At 43.8% G+C, this 22,031-nt stretch overlaps 2 protein-coding genes across 6 annotated transcripts in view; both read left to right on the top strand.

The window, feature by feature from the left end:
• POLR3A (RNA polymerase III subunit A) overlaps positions 1 to 9,270 on the top strand; it is a 58,074-nt gene extending 48,804 nt beyond the window's left edge. Inside the window, exons 25-31 of the mRNA XM_033148706.1 lie at positions 488 to 581; positions 691 to 783; positions 3,848 to 4,012; positions 6,177 to 6,341; positions 7,268 to 7,399; positions 8,174 to 8,306; positions 8,628 to 9,270. Of these exons, the coding sequence (XP_033004597.1) occupies positions 488 to 581; positions 691 to 783; positions 3,848 to 4,012; positions 6,177 to 6,341; positions 7,268 to 7,399; positions 8,174 to 8,306; positions 8,628 to 8,776 (931 nt within the window). The 3' untranslated portion in view covers positions 8,777 to 9,270. The remainder of the gene's footprint in view (positions 1 to 487; positions 582 to 690; positions 784 to 3,847; positions 4,013 to 6,176; positions 6,342 to 7,267; positions 7,400 to 8,173; positions 8,307 to 8,627) is intronic.
• Positions 9,271 to 20,585: 11,315 nt separating this feature from the next.
• LOC117046592 (disks large homolog 5-like) overlaps positions 20,586 to 22,031 on the top strand; it is a 93,113-nt gene continuing 91,667 nt past the window's right edge. For all 5 annotated transcript variants that reach the window (XM_033148681.1, XM_033148680.1, XM_033148679.1 and 2 more), the window contains exon 1: positions 20,586 to 21,139. In XM_033148681.1, the coding sequence (XP_033004572.1) occupies positions 20,785 to 21,139 (355 nt within the window). In that variant the 5' untranslated portion in view covers positions 20,586 to 20,784. The remainder of the gene's footprint in view (positions 21,140 to 22,031) is intronic.

Raw genomic sequence — 22,031 nt, 5'->3', positions numbered from 1 at the left:
AACCGAACCTAAAAAGTTACAGTGTACCTGCCATTTGCTACCTCGGCCTAAGGCAGCAAGATAAAAGGGGGCCAATTTAGTAGCTGATTGCACTGTAATTAGTAGACTCTTGATAAATGAAGTCAAGATACTGTGTGAACAAGGTCAAGGCTCATAAGAGGAACCTCCATTCACACAAAAGTGTTGTGCTACATCTTCCAAGCTATGAGCAAGATTCAGTATCCTTGAAATAATTGGTTTGGGATTCTTCTTACTGAAAAGCGACAAATTTCAGTAGAGTTAATACCACAGCAGATAAATGCAGAGATGTTGTGGTTTATGGGTGTTTTTTTAGATTTTAAATGTATGGGCATCATAAGTTGTTTTGTACAATGCTTAGTTCTCAATATATACCTGTAAAATAGAACTATTAGTAATGTTCATGGTACGTAAAGGTACTAAGCCGGCAAGCTTTTCACAAAGATATGCTTTTGCTACTTATCTATAGTACGCCAATTATCACAGCCCACCTTGACACGGACGATGATCCAGACTTTGCCCGTTTGGTTAAAGGAAGAATAGAGAAGACACTACTGGGAGAGGTAGACTGTGCCTTGTTGTTTAATATACAACATTTCCAATTATGGTTCTGCACTGCTGTGATGCTTATTAAACAATGAGCACTGTTGAATTTCTCTTTTTGACTTTCAGATTTCGGAGTACATTGAAGAAGTTTTCCTCCCTGATGACTGTTTCATTCTTGTCAAGCTTTCGTTAGAGAGGATTAGGCTGCTGAGGCTGGAAGTGAGTGTGCCCCCCCCTCCCATTGATACTGTGTTTGAGAAACTGATTTGCCACAGGGGTGCCTTCAGGCAGGGTAGATACTGCAGTGAAAATTAGCGTGGCTTTTTCTGTAGTGCTTTAATTTATTCTAGCTATTACTCTGTGGTACCTTCAATATGTTAATTGCTTCTGCAGCATGCATCTATGCACATTTTCAAAGAGAATTAATGTTCTCTGCTAGTTTCCCTGTAACCAGATTTGAAGTGAGCAGGGAGCAGATGGATCAGTCTATCTGTCTTTCTATTTCCAGTCTGCATCTGTTTCACACACATTTATTCATAGGAACATAGGAAGCTACCTTATAGAGAGTTCTACCATTGGTCCATGTAACTTAGTAAGGTCTACATCAATTGGCAGCTGCTCTTCAGAGTTTTAGACTGGGGACATCAAAGCCCTACTTGGAGATGCCTTGGATTGAACCTGGAGCCTTTGGCAAAACAGATGCTGTACCAACAGAGCTACTAAACCCTAACTCTCTTCTGATCCCTTTCCATGTTAATCTGCATTTAAAAAAAAGAAAGAAAAGCCCATGAACAGTACAGTCGTACCTTAGATCCCAAATGCCTTGCAAGTCGAACATTTTGGCTCCCGAACGCCGCAAACCTGCAAGTGACTTTTCTGGTTTGTGAACTATTTTTGGAAGCTGAACGTCCGATGGGGCTTCTGCAGCTTCTGATTGGCTGCAGGAACTTCCTGCAGCCAATCAGAAGCCGTGCTTTGGTTTTCGAACATTTTGGAAGTCAAACGGACTTCTGAAACGGATTCCGTTTGACTTCCATGGTACAACTGTAGTATCTAAATTCATATTTGAATATCTACGCAGAATGTGTATATATGTAGTTTATATCAACATACATATTTCAGGAGGGGGGAAATAGAAATCTGTATGTTGGTATGCCTTTTCTTTTGAGATGAGAACTGCGTTGCAAAATTTGGAAAAATGCAAAATCCAAAGGATAATTGCACTCCGATTTGCGTGTTAGTCTGGAGGTGTGAATTAGGTCAGCTTGTTTGAAAATTCAGACTAAATGAAATTTCCCCCCATCGCTATCTGCACCAGGATTTGTAACCCCAGAATGCCTGGTTGTTGTTTCTCATATGCAGAAGCATCCAAATGTCATTTACACCTGTGTGGTCCAAAGTGGTGCATCTTAACAATAATCTGCACCATGTAATTACTTTGACCATGTAAGCTGGCTCATAGAACTTGGCTTGCAGCTGCTGCGCAGACAACATTTTAAATAAATTTCTGATGAAATTCTGAGCAGGCAATTCCTGGAGTGGTTTGCACTGATCTCTTTAGGGCATGTAACACTAATCTTGTCTCAGGCCCAAATAATGCATCAATTTCTGCTCTCTTGAGGGCCCCCACAGTTCATCCACCACTGTAATCCCTGAGCCCATATGGCCCCGAGTAATCTCTCTTCAACAGCGTTGGGGTGCTCTTGCCGCTACGGTTCTCTTGTTGGTCCAGACATGGCAACGGGCAGTGAGCAGCTGCAGATCATGGCAGTTAGGTTACGAGGCACTAACTAGCCAGAGATGGTCCAGTGAGTTCCATGGCAGAGCAGGGATTTGAATCTGAGTCTCCTCTATCTGCATCTACTGTGCCACACTAGCCCTCAGAGACTGAACTGCTGAGTGCCTGAGGGCCCAGCTCTGCCTCTCTCCATCTAGCCTAGGGCAGGGCCTAACAGGCTGAAGCAGCTCCTGGTGGACAGGCTTGTCTTGGACTTCCTCAAGTGGGAATGGATCTCCTGATTATTGAAAGCAATGTGGGCAAGTTCCTCCTCAACAGTGCCTAGGCAGGCTACCCGGAGTCAACATCCGCCTTACCACTGGCGGTAGGCCTGAGAGCCCCACCATCTCCACCATGGCCTGCAACTTGAGGACCCCAGCCTGCGCAGCATCTGGCTGAGCTGGCTTAACAATAGGCATGATGTGCATGTGTGTATTTTAATGAACTGAACAGAGTGAAAGGTTATGAGTCATGGGGGTGCAGAGATTGTGTGAATGAACTTAGTGCTTGGCTTATATTTTAATTGCTATTTTGTTAATGTTTTTAATATTGTTTTATAGATTGTAAATGCTGCGTTGATTTGTCACATGACTTGCCATAATTGTGAGGTTTAGCTTATTTTTTAATTGCTGTTTTGTTTAGTTTTTTATAGATTACAACTGTTTTATTGATAATTTATTAATTATTTTATATGATGTATGCTGTATTCGTGATGTGCTATTATGTTGTATTATGTTATGGCTATTTATTGGTTGTAAGCTGCTTTGAGATTCATTTGAATGAAAAGTGGCATAGAAATACAATCAATCAATCAAATCAATCAGCAGTGTTAGCCAGATGAAATTAGAGAGTTCTGACCTGTTAATTTCCCTGTTTGAGGCTGAAGCTATACATGGCACAGAATGAGATGGGAAAGTCCTGCAGTGGTAAAACAGCCTCTACCTCTTCAGCTGTAGGTACCACTTTCATGTGAGCAAGTAGTCAAGACCTCTCTTACAATACATTAGCATATAAGGAAGAAATCCTCTCTTAGTTCAGTACATCTTTTTTATCTGTATGAGGTCAATTAAAATGGCACTCAGCACAACCAGTTGCAGTCTGAAGTTGCACACCTGTGCAATATGTAGAATGACTCTAATTCATGCACCCAACTTTAGGAGCATGGGGGGTACCTGGGAGTCATTACTTCCAACATTACATTGAAAATGTAAGAAGAGGGTGTATGGGTCAGTTGTGCCACCCAAAACCTCCCTCAGTCTTCAGTAGCACGAGGCCGAAATGGACATTCCCCTCAATTGTCACAGAACTGAATATTTTTGGGGCTCCTGGGCAGTAGCGAACATCGCCTTGCCAAATAGAATAGCATCTTGCGAAGGCCGTCAAATAATCGCTTGCAGAGCTTTTGCCAGACTAGTGTTTTGGACACCGTGTAACAAATTGCATGCCCGCGGAACTGTGCCCAGTGTCGAAATAATTATGCAAATAACAGTGACATTTGTGACACAGGTTAATGCGGAGACTGTGCGGTATTCTATTTGTGTCTCGAAGCTGAGAGTGAAGCCTGGGGATGTAGCTGTTCACGGTGAGGCCGTTGTCTGCGTTACTCCCCGAGAGAACAGCAAGAGCTCAATGTACTATGTCTTGCAGTCTCTGAAAGAAGAGCTACCAAAAGTAAGGAATTTCCACCTTCCGTGTGTGATGCTCGACAACAAATGTATGTGCTCAGATCACAGCATTCAAAGGATTCACCGCGTTAGTGTGAGAATTGTTGAAAACCTCTGCTAAGAATACCCCAGTTTCATTTCTTACTTTTTCCATTTTCCCCCTGAAGAAACTTTTGTAATTTGAAAACATATTGGGCATCTTGTACCGTTATAAATTTGTGCATATTTAACAGAAGCAGATCTGGGTATTGCCCTCTTGCTGTTGGATGAGCCTATTTTACATCTACAGGTGGGTAGCCGTGTTGGTCTGCCATAGTCAAAGCAAAATCGAAAATTCTTTCTAGTAGCACCTTAGAGACCAACTGAGTTTGTTCCTGGTATGAGCTTTCGTTTGGTATCTGAAGAAGTGTGCATGCACACGAAAGCTCATACCTGGAACAAACTCAGTTGGTCTCTAAGGTGCTACTAGAAAGAATTTTCGATTTTGCTTTGACTATTTTACATCATGAGCTATATTTTGTGTGTGTATGTATATGTAGAGAGAGATCGGATTTTATTACATACCATTTTTCAGCCCAAAGGCTCCCTAAGCCATGACCTGCATTATTTTATATATATACACACAGTAAAGTACAATAAAATGGCTTCAGTCATTCAAAAAATAATATTGGGGATCACAGTGTAATTCTTTGGTGATCACTCTTGGCTGGGTAAGATTGTCTTCCATGAACATGGTCTTAACAGTGAATCTGTAAGTTACTGTGGAGGTCAATTCTGGATCCACACAGCCTTCCATAGCGGGGACATAGGTTTCTGGGCAGGAGTTAATCACGGTGAGGGTTTGCCAAACGTGCCTTCCTCTTAGCTCGTTTCTCCCTTTCAGTGTAATGAATTAGGTGCTAAACCTTCAGGGTACAGAGTTAATTTTCCTGAAGCTCTTTGGGAAGTTCCTCTTGAGGATAAATTTGCTTGAATTTGCTTGAAGGGGTGATAGGTGGTGGCTTCTCTTAATTACAGTGAGCACACTCACTATTTTGTCACAGCAGTGAAGCCTTTGGTGCCCATTGGCTGAGTAGTAATGATGTCACAAAGAAGAATGATGTCACAAAGAAGCTGAGCAATAGATGCTTAGGGAAAGAGAGCTCAGGGCTGAGGTTTGCTGAAGGAAAGAGAGCCTGACAGACTGAAGAGACAGGAGCTGGAGGAATGGGGTAAGGAGAGAAAGAGGGTGTACAGGAGAAGAGGATGCAGAGGAGCAAAGGAATTACTGTATATTCTGGCGTATAAGACTACTTTTTAATCCAGGAAAATCTTCTCAAAAGTCGGGGGTCGTCTTAAACGCCGGGTGGAGAATCTGCGGTCGAGTATATCTCAAACACTATATTTTAACTGGAAAAGTTGGGGGTCGTCTTATACGCTGGAAAATACGGTAATGAAGGGCAGAGAGTGGCATGCAGGAACTGGGGGAAGAGGAAGAAACCAGTGGGAGGAAGTGTTTGAAGAAACTGATTCTATTTGGTTGCAATTGCATTGAAAACAGCTTGGCCTTTCAAAAACAGCCAGTTCCCTACCAAAGCCAATCTATTTCCTTTCTTTTCTAATAAAGAAATCAAATAACTACGTAACAAAATCAGTTGAGTGCCTAATTGAAGCAGACTGATCTGTGCCGGATGCATATTCTTCGGGTTGCAAAAATGCACATGCCAGGTGAAAAGGCTTGGAAGTATAGAAGACCCTGAAGACCATCCTTTGTAGGAATTAATGTTACAGATTATGTGCCCTAGTTACATGGACTCCTTGCCTTTCAGTGTTCTGACTGCTTTCCTTCACAGTCGCAACACAGATCCGTGGAACTCCCAAGCAAATATGAAGAGCAGGGGTGGAGGCTAACCTGTAGTCATCCCAATGTTGCTTGATTTCACTTCCCATTATCTCTGACCATTAGGCTATGCAGGCTTGGGACTGATGGGAGCTGGGAGTCACCTGCATCTGGAGGGCCACAGGTGTGTCACTTCCAGTTTAGGCAATATTAAACAGTCACTGTTGGAAAGAGCAAGGAGGGCAAAGGGGGGTTTTGATTGTGATATCTGGTCTATAGCAAGAAGCATTTATCAGGGTATCTGTCTTCTAGACACTTTTTTATTTCTTTTCCTTTCCTTTCCTGCATAAAGGTGGTTGTGCAGGGTATCCCAGAAGTGTCTCGCGCTGTCATTCATATCGATGAGCAGAGTGGGAAGGAGAAGTACAAGCTGCTGGTGGAAGGTGACAACCTGCGAGCTGTCATGGCCACGCATGGAGTCAAGGGAACAAGGACTACTTCGAACAACACTTACGAGGTAGCCATCAAGAGGGCATTGGCGATATGAGCTGGTGGTGTGTGGCATAGTGGTTGAGTGATGGAGCCTGTGGAAGTTCTTGGTTCAAATGTCACCTTTTCCATGAACTTCCTAGGTGGTCTAAGGCAAGCCATGTTCTCTCAAGACTTAACTTCTCTCCCCCCACCCCACAATCTACAATAGGAGGTTAATACAGATTGCAGCAAGGTAATATAGTGAAACACTCTGAACACTCAGAAAGCGTTACTATTTATTTATTTATTGTTGTTGTTTATTGAATTTATATACTGCCCTATACCCAGGGGTCCGAGGGTGGTTCACAGATATAAAACCACAAAATACATAATAAAAATAAAAGCAACAACCCAATAGCTCCCCCCCCAAAAAAAAAACATTTTAAAGGGGCATAGGATGTCAGTCAGATCAACCAAAGGCCTGGTTAAAAAGGAACATTTTTGCCTGGCACCTAAAGGTGTATAATGAAGGCACCAGGCGAACTTCCCTGGGAAGAGCATTCCACAGACAGGGAGCCACTGCAGAGAAGGCCTATTCTCGTGTTGCCACCCTCCGGACATCTCAAGGAGGAGGAACATGAAGAAGGGCTTCGGAAGATGATCTCATGGTCCAGGTAGGTTCATATGGTCCTTGAGGTATTGCAGTCCTGAGCCGTTTAAGGCTTTATAGGTTAAACCAGCATCCTATAGGCATCTGAAGTGTGATAATGAAGAAAAATGCTACCACTGGAAGCTACTGCCTGTAAGGAGGCCGGGGCAAGCTCGGGTGCAAGCCAGGACAATTTTTAAGCCAAAATATATGGGAATGATTGTAGTTTGGGGAAAGGAGTTGCTTTGTAAAATCACAGTGCTTATGTGCCAGCGGAATCAATGTTTTGCCACTTCCCTAAGCCACATAATCTAATCCACTAGGTCGAGAAAACCTTGGGCATTGAGGCTGCCCGGACCACCATCATCAATGAGATTCAGTACACTATGGTAAACCATGGTATGAGCATTGACCGGAGGCATGTGATGCTGCTGTCTGACCTGATGACATACAAGGTTGGTTTTATCCTTTTTCATTGTTTTGGTTTGCCACCAACACATCTATACGAGAGTTGCTTGCTGCGATATCCACATGGTTTACTCCCTTCCTAGGCAGCTGCGTAGCAAAGAGCCTCAATATGGGCATCCGCTTACTGTACTGACATACATCTTCTAAGCCCAAATTAAGGTTTAGGGTGCTTGTTTTTCCTTTGGCCCAAGTAATCAGGAATATGTGAATCATTCGGATGTGCCCTTCCAGGAATGTCCACACATAACCCGCCCACTCCCCCCATTGGTGTACCCAGTTTCCTTCCTCTCTGCCCATCGCCATGAGAGACAGAGGGGCAGAGTGTCACTTGCTTTGTTGACTGGGAGAGATCATCCTCTGCTGCCAGCAATTGCAAGAAACATTGACACTTCCCCGCACCTGATTGGCCACCAGCCTGGGACAGGGAAGTTCACACTCAAGAATCAGTGGCCTAATATAGTAGAACAATAATAAACTAAGCATAGCAGGTCTTAGGCTGTTGTATATGTAAAAAAATACGTTATATATGTATATGTTGTATTTGAGAGGAGGCAGGCAAGACAATTGTTCCAAATCTCCTTTATTAATAACCATGCTGGACAAATTATTATGCATCTATATAGCTATCAGTGTACACTTGCCCAGGACAAGAAATGCAACTTCATCCTCCATATAGATTTGCCTTCTTTGTACAGAGTCAAAGCCTTTGGTGAGCATGAATTAGCTTATGAGGTTCCGCTGTCTTCCTTTTCTTGGACTAGGGTGAGGTTCTGGGGATTACTCGGTTTGGCCTGGCAAAAATGAAGGAGAGTGTATTGATGCTTGCTTCGTTTGAGAAGACAGCAGATCACCTCTTCGACGCTGCATATTTTGGGCAGAAGGATTCTGTGTGTGGTAAGTGTCTTGGGTGATGAATCTTGCCACTAAGCACAGCTCTCTAAATGTATCCTGGCTGAAAATGGGGGAAGTGGAGCATGGCCTTTTTTGCTGTTGCCCCATAATAGGGAATGATCTCTCTTCCTACTTCTTTTTTCACCATGGCCTTGACATAGTGAAGTTGGTTTGCAGGTAATAATTGCTTTAGATCAGTCTTCACGATTGTAATATGTAATATTACTGTAGCTAATCTCTTAAACTGCCTCTCCTTCTTTAAGTCCATGATGCACATTGCATGGGAAATATGAGGCTTTAATCATTTTTCTTGATATTCTCTAGGCGTTTCTGAGTGCATCATTATGGGTATCCCAATGAACATTGGAACTGGACTTTTCAAGCTGCTGCATAAAGCTGACAAGGAAGCAGACCCCCCAAGAAGGCCTTTAATTTTTGACAACCCCGATTTCCATATTTCCCTTACTACGTAGCAGCTGGAGAGCACCAAACAGCAAGCAGATGGCATATTTTAAACTGGAGCTGCATGCCTCTCTAAGTAGGGTTTGGAGGCTGGATAAGTGAGAGATCATGATGTGCGCAACTGATCCACCACTGCTGCAGGCGTTTATCTTTTGTGTACTTAATCCGCAGTGAACTTCAGCTGATGGCGTTTGGTTTTTAAAAGCAATAATTTTCCCTGCTACATCAAAAACCTGTAACGTGGATTGTGGGACACCAAATCCCTATGAAAGGGAAGGCGCTTAACGTTTTTGCCTGGATTTCTGTCAGAAGCATTAGTTATAGTAATAGGAAAGATTTCTGCTGCCTCTACCAGCTGTGATAAACATCTGTCAGAGTGTCCAAAGTAATTTCCAGTTGGATTGATATCGAATAGAAGGAAGGTTGTGTTTGCTGTCATATGTAGTGCATATCCTTTTCTGTTAAAGTTTGTTTCCCAAGTACACTTTGTGTGGCGACTTCTTAGGGGGAAAAGGGGGGGGGGAAGTGGCCCAAGAAAATATTTATATTTTGGGGCCAATTCACACAACTCCGTTCCACGTAGATTCCACCACAGAGTAACTACAGAAAGAGAGAGGAAGACAGAGGGGTGGGAATCAAAATTGGCTCTGAATGGTAGTGAATTGAATGGGGAGGAGCTATTGGGGGTTAGCATTGGGATCATGGCTAACACCGATTTTATTTGTTAGAAGATTCAGAGAATGATCTTACCAGCTAAAGTTCAGGAATTCAGGCACTGATACACTGACGATTTCTCCAGCCTAATTAATACACAGTAGTGTTACGTTAATGATGAGCTAATGGGAATGACTGGGAATTTTTCAAGTGGGGGCTGATGGACACCCTCCCCCCCTTTCATTCTAGTAGACATTCCTTGGGGATGGGTTTACTCCCCAGAGCAATTATATTCTGTAGGTAAGAAAGCTGCAAAACTCACTTTTGTAATATTTTTTTATATTGCTGAATGTTGAAGAGTTTGTGAGTAAAGTTTTTAAATAAGTGAAGGTACTTGGAACCCTTCAATACTTTTATAGCAAGTAACATGATGGGGAAAACTAGATGAGGAAACGAAGGCAATGCCCCCCACCACTTATTGTTTAAATTAACCCTTTTCGGTTCATATTGATTCATGCGTTTGCACGTTAGTCCTAAACTACATTGTTTATCAGAGAGCAAATGTTTAACTGATTCGCAATTATATTTGTGTGTGCTTGTTAGTACCACCCCCAACATAGGAATTAAGGTCATCTTCTGGGCTTGTTTGCTTTTTTTGTTAAAGAAAAACGATAATGTACAGCAAATTGCATGATTATTTTTTGCTAGGCGTAAAGAAACAAATTCTGAATACAAAGAAAGATAATATGAAAAAATAGTGAATATATATATATGTGTGTGTATAATTGCTAATGCAGCCAGAATAGCGTTCATGACCACTCATTTGCTTATTTTCTGGAAGCCTTTTTGAAGGTGAAGACTGTGATGGAGACAGTACTTCAGAGCCTTCCAGATAAAGCCAGACTAGAGTAGAAGCCAGTCCAGAAGATGATCCAGATCTAAATGTGAACTACCAAATCTCTCCTACCACTAGAGGGAATTGAGTGTAACAACTCATATAAAAGCTGTGCTGAGCTGTTAACAGCACCATGGAGTACTAAAAGGTATGAAGCTGGAGTACTAACGAGATGATTCCCCCCTCTTAAATTCACTACAAGCTACTCTGTATTTGGGAGGCTATGGGGCAACAACAACCACTGTGTGATTGCAGTTTGTGCTTCATATGGCAGTGTGCAAATTCTTCTTTGAGCCAGTAGCGGGTCTGAATGTCAGATCATTATCCCCAGTTTTGTGGATAATGTTATACAAGACAAGTTGGTACTGAGAATCCAGAAGCTTCCAAAATGTGAACAGTTTCATGTAGCATGGGAAAATGTTGCTTCCTTATACTGTACTGTAGATGTGAATAAAGATAATTTTTCAAGGTGTGCGTTCAGTTTCATTTACTGATGGTATTCTCTACCTAAAACTGCTGTAAATATTCTTAGTAAAGCATAACTATTTGAACATGCATGCATACCTAGGGTACCCAGAGACCATTTTGTTGCATTTATGTAACTCGTTAGATCATGCAGAAAGATGAATCCTTTCCCGTGATCTAAGGGCTGATCCACACATGAACATTATATGATTGTGGCGACTTCCTTGTTCTCAGTAACTGACACAGATGTGACACCCCCAGCCAAAACCTCCATTTGCCTTATTTACAGTGTTTCTCATGAGCTGTTTCCCACAATCTTGTGTCGATTCATCATGTGATGTGCTTCTATCATGTATGAGCCAATCAAATAATCTTTTCTTCCAGCCCTGCATGAATCAGCTGACCATACTCTGCTTGTGCGTACACACACAGTATAGTGCAGAGAATGATCATTGTTTGTAGAGATTATGGCTCCCGATTCACAATAGCATGCACCAGTAATTGTTGTCAGTAAACTTAATACGTTGATTGGAAATGAACCGTCATCTAGCTTGTCTCTACATTTCCATTCAGCGCTGCTGTCAGCTGGTTTGGGGTTTAAAAAGAGATTATGGAGCCAAACCCCTCCACCTGCTAAAACAAGGGGTGGAAGAGTGGAAAACAGCAATTCTGACAGGTCCAGATTTTAAGGTGCTGACACGCACACAGAATAGATGCAGTCTTCAGAACATCCTTCCTGCACAGGGGAATTGTTTGTTATGGGAACTGGGCCCTTGGGAAATGACAACACAAATGAAACTTCAAGTAAAGTTAGTAAGTTTTCTGCAAACTCTTAAAAAAATAAAAACAACTAAAAGCAAGTCAAACACAAAACAGATTATAGAAGTTGGTCAAAAGGGATGTTATTTTCTTGAAAACCCAAAGCTCTTACAAACTCTGGGGGCGGAGTGGTTTCTACACATTTCCTCTAAACACCAATTTAACTCAGTGTTCTGTAATTCAGCAAAATGATTTTGCTGCTTTGTCTTTATAAATGCACAGAGACTTTGCAAATACGCTGTCTTAACTAACTGGTCTGTTGCGCTTAAATAAGGTATTTCTGGTGTGTGTAAGCCCTATGGCAGCAATGTCTACAAATTCAGCACATTCCCACATTTTCTGGAAACATTGAGGCAAAAAGCTTTGGGTCCGCAATATCATTCTCTAGTGATCTTTTCTGGTCTTCCCTCCCATACTGCTGCTTGTATAATCTAGCCTTGACACAATATTTCTATCTAAATCTTTGCATTCCCATCTCATACCCTACAGTTTCCTGTTATATTTAGTGTCCTCCCCTCCCCATCCTTATACTTTACAGAGAACTTTTCTGCCCTCTGGCCTCACATTGGATGTCACTGGTAGAGACAACACTTCCCCAGAGCAGAGCTACATTAACCACATTGTGCCACTGGCTGACTTTAATTCAGCTCTGCAGGTTCATGCTGAACTCTTTCCCTCCGGGGCAATTTCGCCACTAAAGGAGGGCGGGAGTCCTTTTGTGTATTGCAAGCTGGAATTTGATTGCCATCACAGCTATGACTATTGACTTGAATGATTTCCGGCTGTAAATGACCGACTGTGTGCTGGGAAGCAAGCTTACACTTGCTTACACTCGGGGTGACGAGATGGAAAGAGACCTGCACATTTGCCTCAATAGTGTGTTGCTACGTTCGCCCCATGCTTATCATAATATCCAGGATGCTATGCTGACAGTGCTATAAGGTGGCTGTTTATGCATCAGCAAAAAAGAAAGAAAAAAAGATGGACTTTGTCACCAAAAGGGGGACAAAGTAAAATTGTCAAATTTCATATGCTTATGTATCTAATTGCGTGCAAACTCAGAATGATTGTAATTTAGATAGAAACAGGTATTCCGCATGACTGCTGTCCAGGTACTAACTTGAGGGGCAACCCGTTTATGTTTCCTTATGTCTAAAAGAGACTTCGATTGAACAGCTTTTCAGGGAGAGGACTTTTGTCTGTAAAGTGAAAGATACGGCCACACTACAACCCTATGAAAAGATGGGTAGGTACAGTGAGAGGGGAAAGTATTTGATCCCCTGCTAAATTTGCCTGTTTGCCCTCTGACAAAGAAATGACCAGTCCATAATTTTAATGGTAGGTTTATTGTAGCTGTGAGAGACAGAATAACAACAGGAAAAAACCCTGAAACCCAGAGGACAAAAGTCAGAGAATGATGTGCATTATAAGGAGTGAAATAAGTATTTGATCCCTTTGTAAAAGATGACTTAGTACTTGGTGGCAAAACCCTTGTTGGCAATTACAGAGATCAGACGTTTCTTATTTCACTCCTTAGAATGCACACATCAACCTCTGACTTTTGTCTTCTGGGTTTCTGGGGTTTTTCCTGTTGTTATTCTGTCTCTCACAGCTACAATAAACCTACCATTAAAATTATGGACTGGTCATTTCTTCATCAGAGGGCAAACGGGCAAATTTAGCAGGGGCTCAAATGGCCTGGATGCTGGGGGCAAGGCCTAGATGAGGTCGTGGGTATGTATCGGGTAAGGGATGGGGGTCAATAGAAATATTGGCCATCCCAGCGCTGAGGTTTATTGCCAGAGCGCAACTCTACTGTTTGGGCAATAGAGTAATGGCTGCTTAGCAACCACATTTAGCTGATACTGTATGGGGGGGGGCTGTTTGGCTAAATGTTGTAGGTGTCTTGTTTCTTGCTTGTTATATTTTGCTTTATATAATTTGTTTTTAAACACGCTAGAACTGGCTCCAAGCCTTTGGGGCAGGCCAGTGTAATAAATAAGCGCCATATTGATAGGTTTTAAGAAGAACTTTAGAGAGGTGTTCCTTTTGGATGAGCAGCGATAATTTATAGTTCAGGCACAACTGCTCGTAGATAATCATGAATGCATTAGCATGATGTTTAAAGACTGGGCCTTGCTTCAAATTAATATATGGACCCAAAGGCATTGCGTGTGTTGCCTGCCAAAAGTTCTTGTAATCTTATGGATGCACATTGTTGAATTATTTTCTCGCCTTTATAGATGGTTATCATATTTAATCATGCTGGGTTTCCTGATATGAATGCCTTTGGAGGAAAGATGCATCACACCCAAACCCCAAACCTCGTTGCATATCAGTTGCCCTGAACTTGTGCAATACGTGCTTGTTTATTTTACATAGCAATTAAGAAAATGTCTTTATAGAGCAATAGACACAGAAAAGGACAGTTCTCTGAAGATGTCCATTCCCCATCATGGATTGGAGGCAAACATATACAGTGGGGAGCCTTTTGGGAATTATAGGGACAGAACTACCCAAACTGTATATAAATTTATTCCTGTATGCGACTACAGCAAGAATGTCAATTGCCCAGAAATGGAAAGAAGTTGTCCCAGCAAAGGAAGAATGGATACAAAACTTAATGGAATGTGCAGAAATGGTGACACTTACCAGCGAAATAAGAAATCAATATAACAAACTTTTTATAAAAGAATGGAAATGGTTTACTGAATTTTTATTGTAATAACCTGCAGTTTTATAAGAGTATATATTTCAAGTAGATGAATAAACGAACAAAGTTAATTTGGGTATGCAGAAAATATTAAAAATAAATTTAAGGAACCTCAGAAAGGGGGGAGGAAGTCAAGTTTTGAAATGTTAAAATGATTCTAAAATTATTGAAATGTATGAAACTGAAAATCATAAATAGAAAAAATACATAAAAAATAGAAGCACTGTAACTCTCCAATGGTTTGACTTTACCCCTGAAGGCACACTCTTCCACTCGTCTAGCAAGTTTTTCGTCTAGCGAGGCATTCGTCTAGCGGGGCACCACTGTATATATATATCGCATTATATTTACAAAGAAATTCCACTTATTGCATTAGCTTATGTCATTTATTCATAAATGATCAGTGTGTCCAATGTGTTTCAAGGCACTTTCTCTTGGGGTGAGGGGTGGTGGTGGTCAGGGGCTATTTCCTTCACAGTGGCTTAGCTGAAGTTTGAAATCAACAGGAAGAATCTCCTGAACTTTTCCCCTTGATGAAGAAGTATTTCCTTGAAATGAGTTGGGATCTCTCTGGCTGCTATTAAAAAGTAGTTGTCAACAGCGCCCCACCACCACCACTCTGTGTACTGCTAGTCCATATTCTTGGTGACCATTGGTGGGGCTGTAGAGATCCACCATGGGACGATGACTGGCCCTGCACGATACAACTTGCAAAGCTTCATAGCTGGTGAGGGATGGAGAATTGCCTACCAGGCTATATTTCCACGGCAACCGTAAAATGTGTTCTAAATCTCATGCCATGTTCTTACTGAGGGGTCAAGCCTATGTCTGGGGTTGGGCTGTACCACTTCAGACCATGGAGGAGGGGTGTCATAGGATTGAATACTTACTACTTTGTACAAAAATATTTCCTCCACATGCAAAGCTAGGTGTCAGGTTGTAGCCTAGTGTCCTCCCTGACATCGGGATGGGTGAACGTGCTCTGGTTCGCCCAAAAATTAATTGGGCTTTTTGAGTGTTCAAGTAAAACTTTTTTAAAACAAAACAAAAACAACTCTGGAATGGTTTTCTGAGCATTTGACATGAACACCCAAAAAGCTTTCCCATCTCCACCATATACACCATTTCATTCTGTAAATCATCATAAATCTGTCTGTCTCTTTAAAAATTGTATACCACCCTTCATCCAAAAATCTCAGGGTGTTTCACAGCATAAAAATACAAAGTTAAAAACAAACAAAATACAGAATGAGAACAATAATAAAAACAAAACAAAACAATAATGTCCCCCAAGTCCTAAACCAGTAATAATTACCATCCCATTCTGCAATTGCGATGATTACCCAATTGGTAAGCATACACTGAAATGAAAAAGTGGGTGAGAAGAGGAGATTCCACCTTTAAAAACTGTTTATCTAACTTCTCTCTCCAGGAATGCAAAATGGCAATGATTCAGGTATGCTAAGTGATCACCTACCACATACTTAGGGTTTTAAAAAATATATTAATCCCAACTGCTCTCCATTTAGCACCTTTAGCATCTCTGCAGTCATTTGCAAACAGTAAGAATGGACAAGTGCTGGTGTAACATTGTAGCTAAGAGAATGATCTGTGGTCCAGGTCAATGGTTGAAATCTTACAGCCATAAACTCATTAGGTGGTCTTAAGGAAGGCATACATATTCTCAGTCTCAGCTGCCCATCCAAAATGTGGGGGTGATAATAATACTGGCTTACTTTCAATGGTTACTGTGTTACAGGACAATTGTGATGATAATACTTGTGGAATGCTTTGTGTGTTATATAAATGTATTTATACAAGTTGCCACCGAAACATCACTTAAAGCAAAATTCAAAGACAAATGTTGAGGGTTCTCTTCAGAAGAAACAACTTGGGCAAGAAAGTTGCAGTGAGACCAGTTTTTTTTGTTTTTTTTAAGGTTTGTTCATCAGCACATCACAAATAATAGGAGAGGTCCTTGGGACAATGCTGGGGGACCAGCTTGAGCTGCCAATTGCCTATAATGTCCTATATTCTCAATGTTACAGATGAAGGCTGGAAAACCCATCACAGGGATACAGTTTTTTGCAGCCTCCTCCTGGTTAGAACAGTCATTAAATTGGAGCGGAAAATGGGAAGTGGGACAGAAGCTGGCAGGCAACCTAAGACAGAGGTTGGCAGGTCTCTGGCTTCTTGGAGTTCTTGTAAAAACCAAAACTGGATCCAAGATCAGGGACAGACAACGTGTTGTCATAGAATTGTAGAGTTGGAAGGGGCCCTGAGGATCATCTCGTCCAACCCTCTGCAATGCTTGAAGTTTTGGACTAGAGCTGCCATCAGTCCCAGCTAGCAAGACCAATTGTCATGGATGATGGGAGTTGTAGTCAACAATATCTGGATGACACTATGTTGACTATCCCTGCTCAGGATCTACCATCCAGACCAAGGCAGCTACAATGAAAGAACAGGCTATCTCTGAGCACATACGGAGTCTAGGAACTTGTTGTCAGTACCAGATCTTAATTGAACTCGGAGTCGTTTCCATGTAAAAGTCTACTCCCAATTAGCTTTCTTCATTTCACCAGCCTAATCTAGGCCCCATCTGCACTATGCATTTAAAGCAGTACCATACCACTTTAAACAGCGCTTCCCCCAAAAGAATCATGAGAACTAGTTGTTAAGAGTGTTGAGAGTTGTTAGGTGACCCTTATTCCACTCATAACAAACTACAGCCCCCATGATTCTTTAGGAGGAGCCATGCCTATTTAAAGTGGTATGGTATTGCTTTAAATACATAGGGCAGATGGGGACTTAGGTGGGAATAGTTGTTTTTCAATTGCTATTGTTAAGCAGTTAGAATCACAAATCCTTGCCGATCTAGGCAAACCACCTAGAAATCTACCAATAAGTCCTGGTCTACCTTCTGTACACCCCAGTGCAGGTGATGAGAAGAACAAAAAGGGGACAGGAAATACTGCGGGCAGAGTGACTTGAGGGAGGCTGGTGTGCACATGCACCAGACAGTGTCATTCTCTGCTATCTGTGCATCTGTTGTGATTTTTAAAAGCACAACCTTGAAACTCCATTTAGACAAAGTTATTTTCCACAAGATGATCTTAAAAAGGGAACTGCTTCCAGTCATACTTCAGTCAATCTGTCAGCTCATGCAAGTTGGAACAGGATCAGACTGTGTAATATGTGGCAGAAGAAGTAATTCAAATGTCACTTGTGGGACTGCAGATGTAATTCGGTGGTCAGGCATGTGTATGACTACTTGAGACCTCTGGTCCCATCCTCAGCCTTTCCATGCCTGGAACTAAGAGATTTAAAGCCCTGTATAAGGTATCTACTCTGGTCGCCCTGGGCTTCCCACAGTGACACAGAAGTGCTTGGATAATGATGATGATGATGATTTATTTATACCCTGCCTATCCGGCCGGGTTTCTCCAGGATTTCCTTCTCTGTGACTATACCTGCTTACCTCATGTCGTGACCAGTTGAGGTTAGTTGCTCTAGGAGCAGTTCATGGGAAATGCTGGGTTCTCAGTTTACAACCCAGAGACTCCCCCCTTGCTTTTAAAATCTCTTGAATCAGGAATGCTAGTTTTTCCTATCCATTTCCATCCTCTCATCTCAGTCTCCATACAGGTGTTGTATGCCTGAAACCCTCTTAATTTTAACAGGAGGGGGCACAGATGATAGGCTGGAGGGCGAACATGTGGATAAAGGCATGGTTTGACTCCAAATTGAGCAGATGATGATTAGCCCACCCTTCACTCTAAGGTCCCAGGACAGGTCACAACATTAGAACACAATATTAAAAACACCTTAAAGCAACTTACGATCACAAAAATAAGGTGAGTCCTACAAATATATAGCTCAAGTGTCAAAAGCCAGGCTAAAAAGATGCATCTTCAGCATTTGCCAGAAGATGTATTAAGAAGAAGAAGAAGAGGAGGAGTTTGGATTTGATATCCCGCTTTATCACTACCCGAAGGAGTCTCAAAGCAGCTAACATTCTCCTTTCCCTTCCTCCCCCACAACAAACACTCTGTGAGGTGAGTGGGGCTGAGAGACTTCAAAGAAGTGTGACTAGCCCAAGGTCACCCAGCAGCTGCATGTGGAGGAGCGGAGACGCGAACCCGGTTCACCAGATTACGAGTCTACCACTCTTAACCACTACACCACACTTGGAAGGGAAGGAGTTCCACAATTTAGGAATGCCACAGAGAATGCCCTTTCCTGGACCAAACCCATCCCCTGAGCCTCTGAGGAAAGAAGAACCAACAAGAGGATACTTCTATCAATCTTAGCACCTGTGAGGGTCCATAGGGAAGGAGGCAGTTTTTCAGATATTTGGGGCCTAAGTTATTTACAGCTTTAAATACTAGCATGAGCACCTTGAATTGGGCCCTGAAACAAACTGGCAACCAGTGCAGCTGTTTTAAAACACTGGTTATCTGAGATCTAAATGGAACCTCAATCAGAAACCTGGCTTCTACATGTTGGTCCAATTGAAGCTTAAGAGTCCCCTTCAAGGGCGCATGTAGAGTGCATTGCAATAACCCAGCCTGGAGGTTACCAGAGCATGGTGTACAGTAGCAAAGTCATCTCTATCTATTCCCAAAGGAGCTGCAGCTGGAAAAAAAGTGGTGCCTGCTATCTTACTATAGAATAAACATGCAAGTGTGTCATCATGCTGCAGCTTGCTTGGCTGCTGACAGGTGAAGCACAAAGAACAAAGCTTCACTACAAGGTAGTTGATATGGGTAAGTTGAGAAAGAGTGTTGGGTGCAAGACTGTCCACATGGGGAGACAGACAGCAAAGGAGCACCATAGCAGCTTTTGTTAAATGATAACTTCCTTCCCAGAGAGCGCTTTTTTTTGGCAGCGCTGCCTGTACCTATTTAAAAGGTGCAGTTGGAGGAAGGTAATAAAGAGTGGGACGGGCTTCTACCACCCCCGCCCTTTCCCTTGCAACTCTTGAACAGAGCCAGGGAGCGGCTTGGAGAAAGAGGGAGCTCCTCCTCCCGTTTGCCTCGCCTTACACATTTGCCAAAGCAAAGCCTCTTTTGATTGACGGCCAGGGCGAGCTATGGCGGAGGAAGCTACGGCGGGGAGCAGCGAAGGCGAAACTTAGCTGAGCAAAGGCGCAGCAGGAGCAACAGAAAGGATCCAAAGCATGGAGCAAACAACGGCAGCAGCAGGAGCAGCACGAGTGGCCATTGCCCTCATCCCTTCCTCCTCCTCCTGTTAGGTGCTTGTTGCCTCCCGCTTTTGCACCCCTTTTCCCTCCTCACTTTTTCTCCCTTCCTTCCTTTCCCCCCGCTTCTCCATTGCTGGGGGCGGGGCGGGTGCCCGCTTTCTTCTCTCCTGGAGCCGAGAGGAAGGCGGCCGCAGGCAACGCAGGGAAATGCATTTCCTGCACCCAGGAAAAACTGCAGGAGCGGCAGAAGCCCGGTGCAGCAAATATGGCTGCGTGCGGCTGCCGGGGCTCCTGAGCGGAGGCCCTGGGAGGAATTGAAGCCTCGCCCCCCCTTTTCCACCGCCATCCCCCCCCCTCTTTTGTAAAAACGGGGCCTCTCCCCCACAAGGAAACACCCCAACAACTCTGGGTGGGAGAGAAGTTGGTTCGAGCTTTCATTTTTTTTTAGGGCGGAGATGAAGCGGGGAGCCCTTTTCCAAAAGCGGAGCCAATTCGGAGCTTGCAGCTGAACTCTACAAGCTTTGGCAGGGAAGAAAACAGAAGAGGGGGAGGGGAAATAAAAATAAAAGGAGACCCCCCCTTTTTCTCTCGTAGGGGGAGTTGGTGGGTGGCAGGAGGTGCCGAACTGTTAGGGAACGCAGGAACCATGCCACCCTCCACCGTCTCCAGCGCGTGATGACCTGGTGCAGGAAAGGTATTTTTTAAGAGCTACCTGTTTGATTTGGAGTTTGGGGAGTCAGAGGGAAGCGAGGGGTGGGTGGGCTTGATCGAGGAGGCAGCGATAGAGCAACAGTTGTTTCCCCTTCTGCATAACTTTGCCCTGAGTGTGTGCAAAATAAGTCTTTTTCTCTCACTCTTTTTTCCCCTTTCTCTGGAATTCTTCTCCCCTGGATTGGCGACTTTGAAGGGGGTTGGAGGCGGAATGTAGCCGCTCTTTTGCGCTTGCTTTTGCGGAGGGAAAAGGAAGAGGGGGTCATTGGATCTTTGTCTGGAGGGAGGAAGGAGAGCAGGGGAAGAAATAGAAAAGTTGTCCAGCTCCCTTTGATTGCAGGGGGTGGGCGGGGCCTGTTGTGCGGGGAGGAAGGAAGGAAGGAAGGAAGGAAGGAAGGGAAAGGAAAGGCAAAGGCGCAACGCACCATAGCCAAGCATCTTCTCTTTGCAACTGTGCCTCCGGCGCGCGCACCGGGCGCGCGGCTCTTCCTCCCGGGAGGCGAGGAGTTTGGCGAGTTACTTTCGGCGGAGCTGCAACGCCTGCCTCCCGGCTGCCATGGAGCCGAAGCACAAGGAGCTGCTGGTCCAATGTCACCAGAGTCTGGCCCAGGCCATGACGGAGGTGGACAAGGTGATCGAGCTGCTGGATGCTGCGGGGACCCTGAGCCCCATCGACTTGCGAGAGCTGCAGGAAGCCGGGATGGTAACGGGAGGAGGAAGCGATGATGGAGGGAAGGAGGGAGCCTCGGCCAGCGCCTGCAAGGCCGACTTGCTCATCAAGCTGCTCCTGGCCAAGGACCGCGATCACTTCCAGGACCTGCGCGTGGCCTTGGAGAAGACGCAGCCTCACCTGCTTTCCATCCTGTACCTGAATAACGGCGTGGCGGGCGCGCAGCCTGGCGAGGCGGCTGGTGAGTGGGGCTTTGCATCACTCGTGGGGGGGGGCATGGTGGTGGTGGGGGAAGCCTGGGTTACAGGGACCAACGAAGTGCTTTGCCTGCTTGCATTGATTCAGGGAGCCAGGAGGAAATGCATGGTAGCACATTTCAGGCTGTAAAGTATTGGTGGCGGTGGTAGAAGTAAGTAGCATGACTGGCAGATCGCCCCTCTCCAGGCAGTGTGACACATACGAAGTTAAAGCAATAGCGCCAATTGCAAATAATGCAAACCAGAGGAGAAAAACGCACCCAAGAGCAATAGAGGAAAACACAACAGATGCAAAAAGCTCTGTTTAAAATCTGTTGTTGTTGTTATTAATAGAGGGCGTCAGACTTCTGTGCAGTGGAAAAGGATATCACATACTAGCACTGCCACTGCTGGATGTGACTGATGAGAGTTGTGGTTCAAAACATCTAGAGAGCACCAGGCCAGAGAAGGCTAGGAGGGGTAGATTTAACACACGTTGCCTAAATGGTTTGACTCTACTGCTGTTTGGTGTGCATGTGTGAAACGTAGGCATGCAGTTTTCAACATGATTGTATCAAGTTTTTAAATATATATTGATGACCATGTAGGCAGGTAGATTTATAACAGTTAGGTGCTGCTAGTGCTTCCTGAAGAAGCCCAGTGCAGTGTTGAGGCAGGAAATACCATAACAGGGAGCTTGAGGGGAGGAAAGGCTAGTGGTCTCTCATCCATTGGGCTTTGCAGAAGGTACCAGCAACAACGAGGCACTGCTTCTGCCTTCCACAGAAACTCAGCACAGGGGCAAATTTTGCTCCCTTCCCTGAGTGCTTTGCACCTGCCACAGAACTTGGCCAAAGGGTTTTGTGGAGATGGCAGACAGCAAGGCCAAAATGTGTG

This window comes from Lacerta agilis, chromosome 5 (assembly GCF_009819535.1).
Source record: "Lacerta agilis isolate rLacAgi1 chromosome 5, rLacAgi1.pri, whole genome shotgun sequence".
In the NCBI taxonomy this organism is placed as follows: Eukaryota; Metazoa; Chordata; class Lepidosauria; order Squamata; family Lacertidae; genus Lacerta; species Lacerta agilis.
The sequence above is the reverse complement of the archived record's forward strand: the minus strand, read 5'-3'. Positions and strand labels throughout refer to the sequence as shown.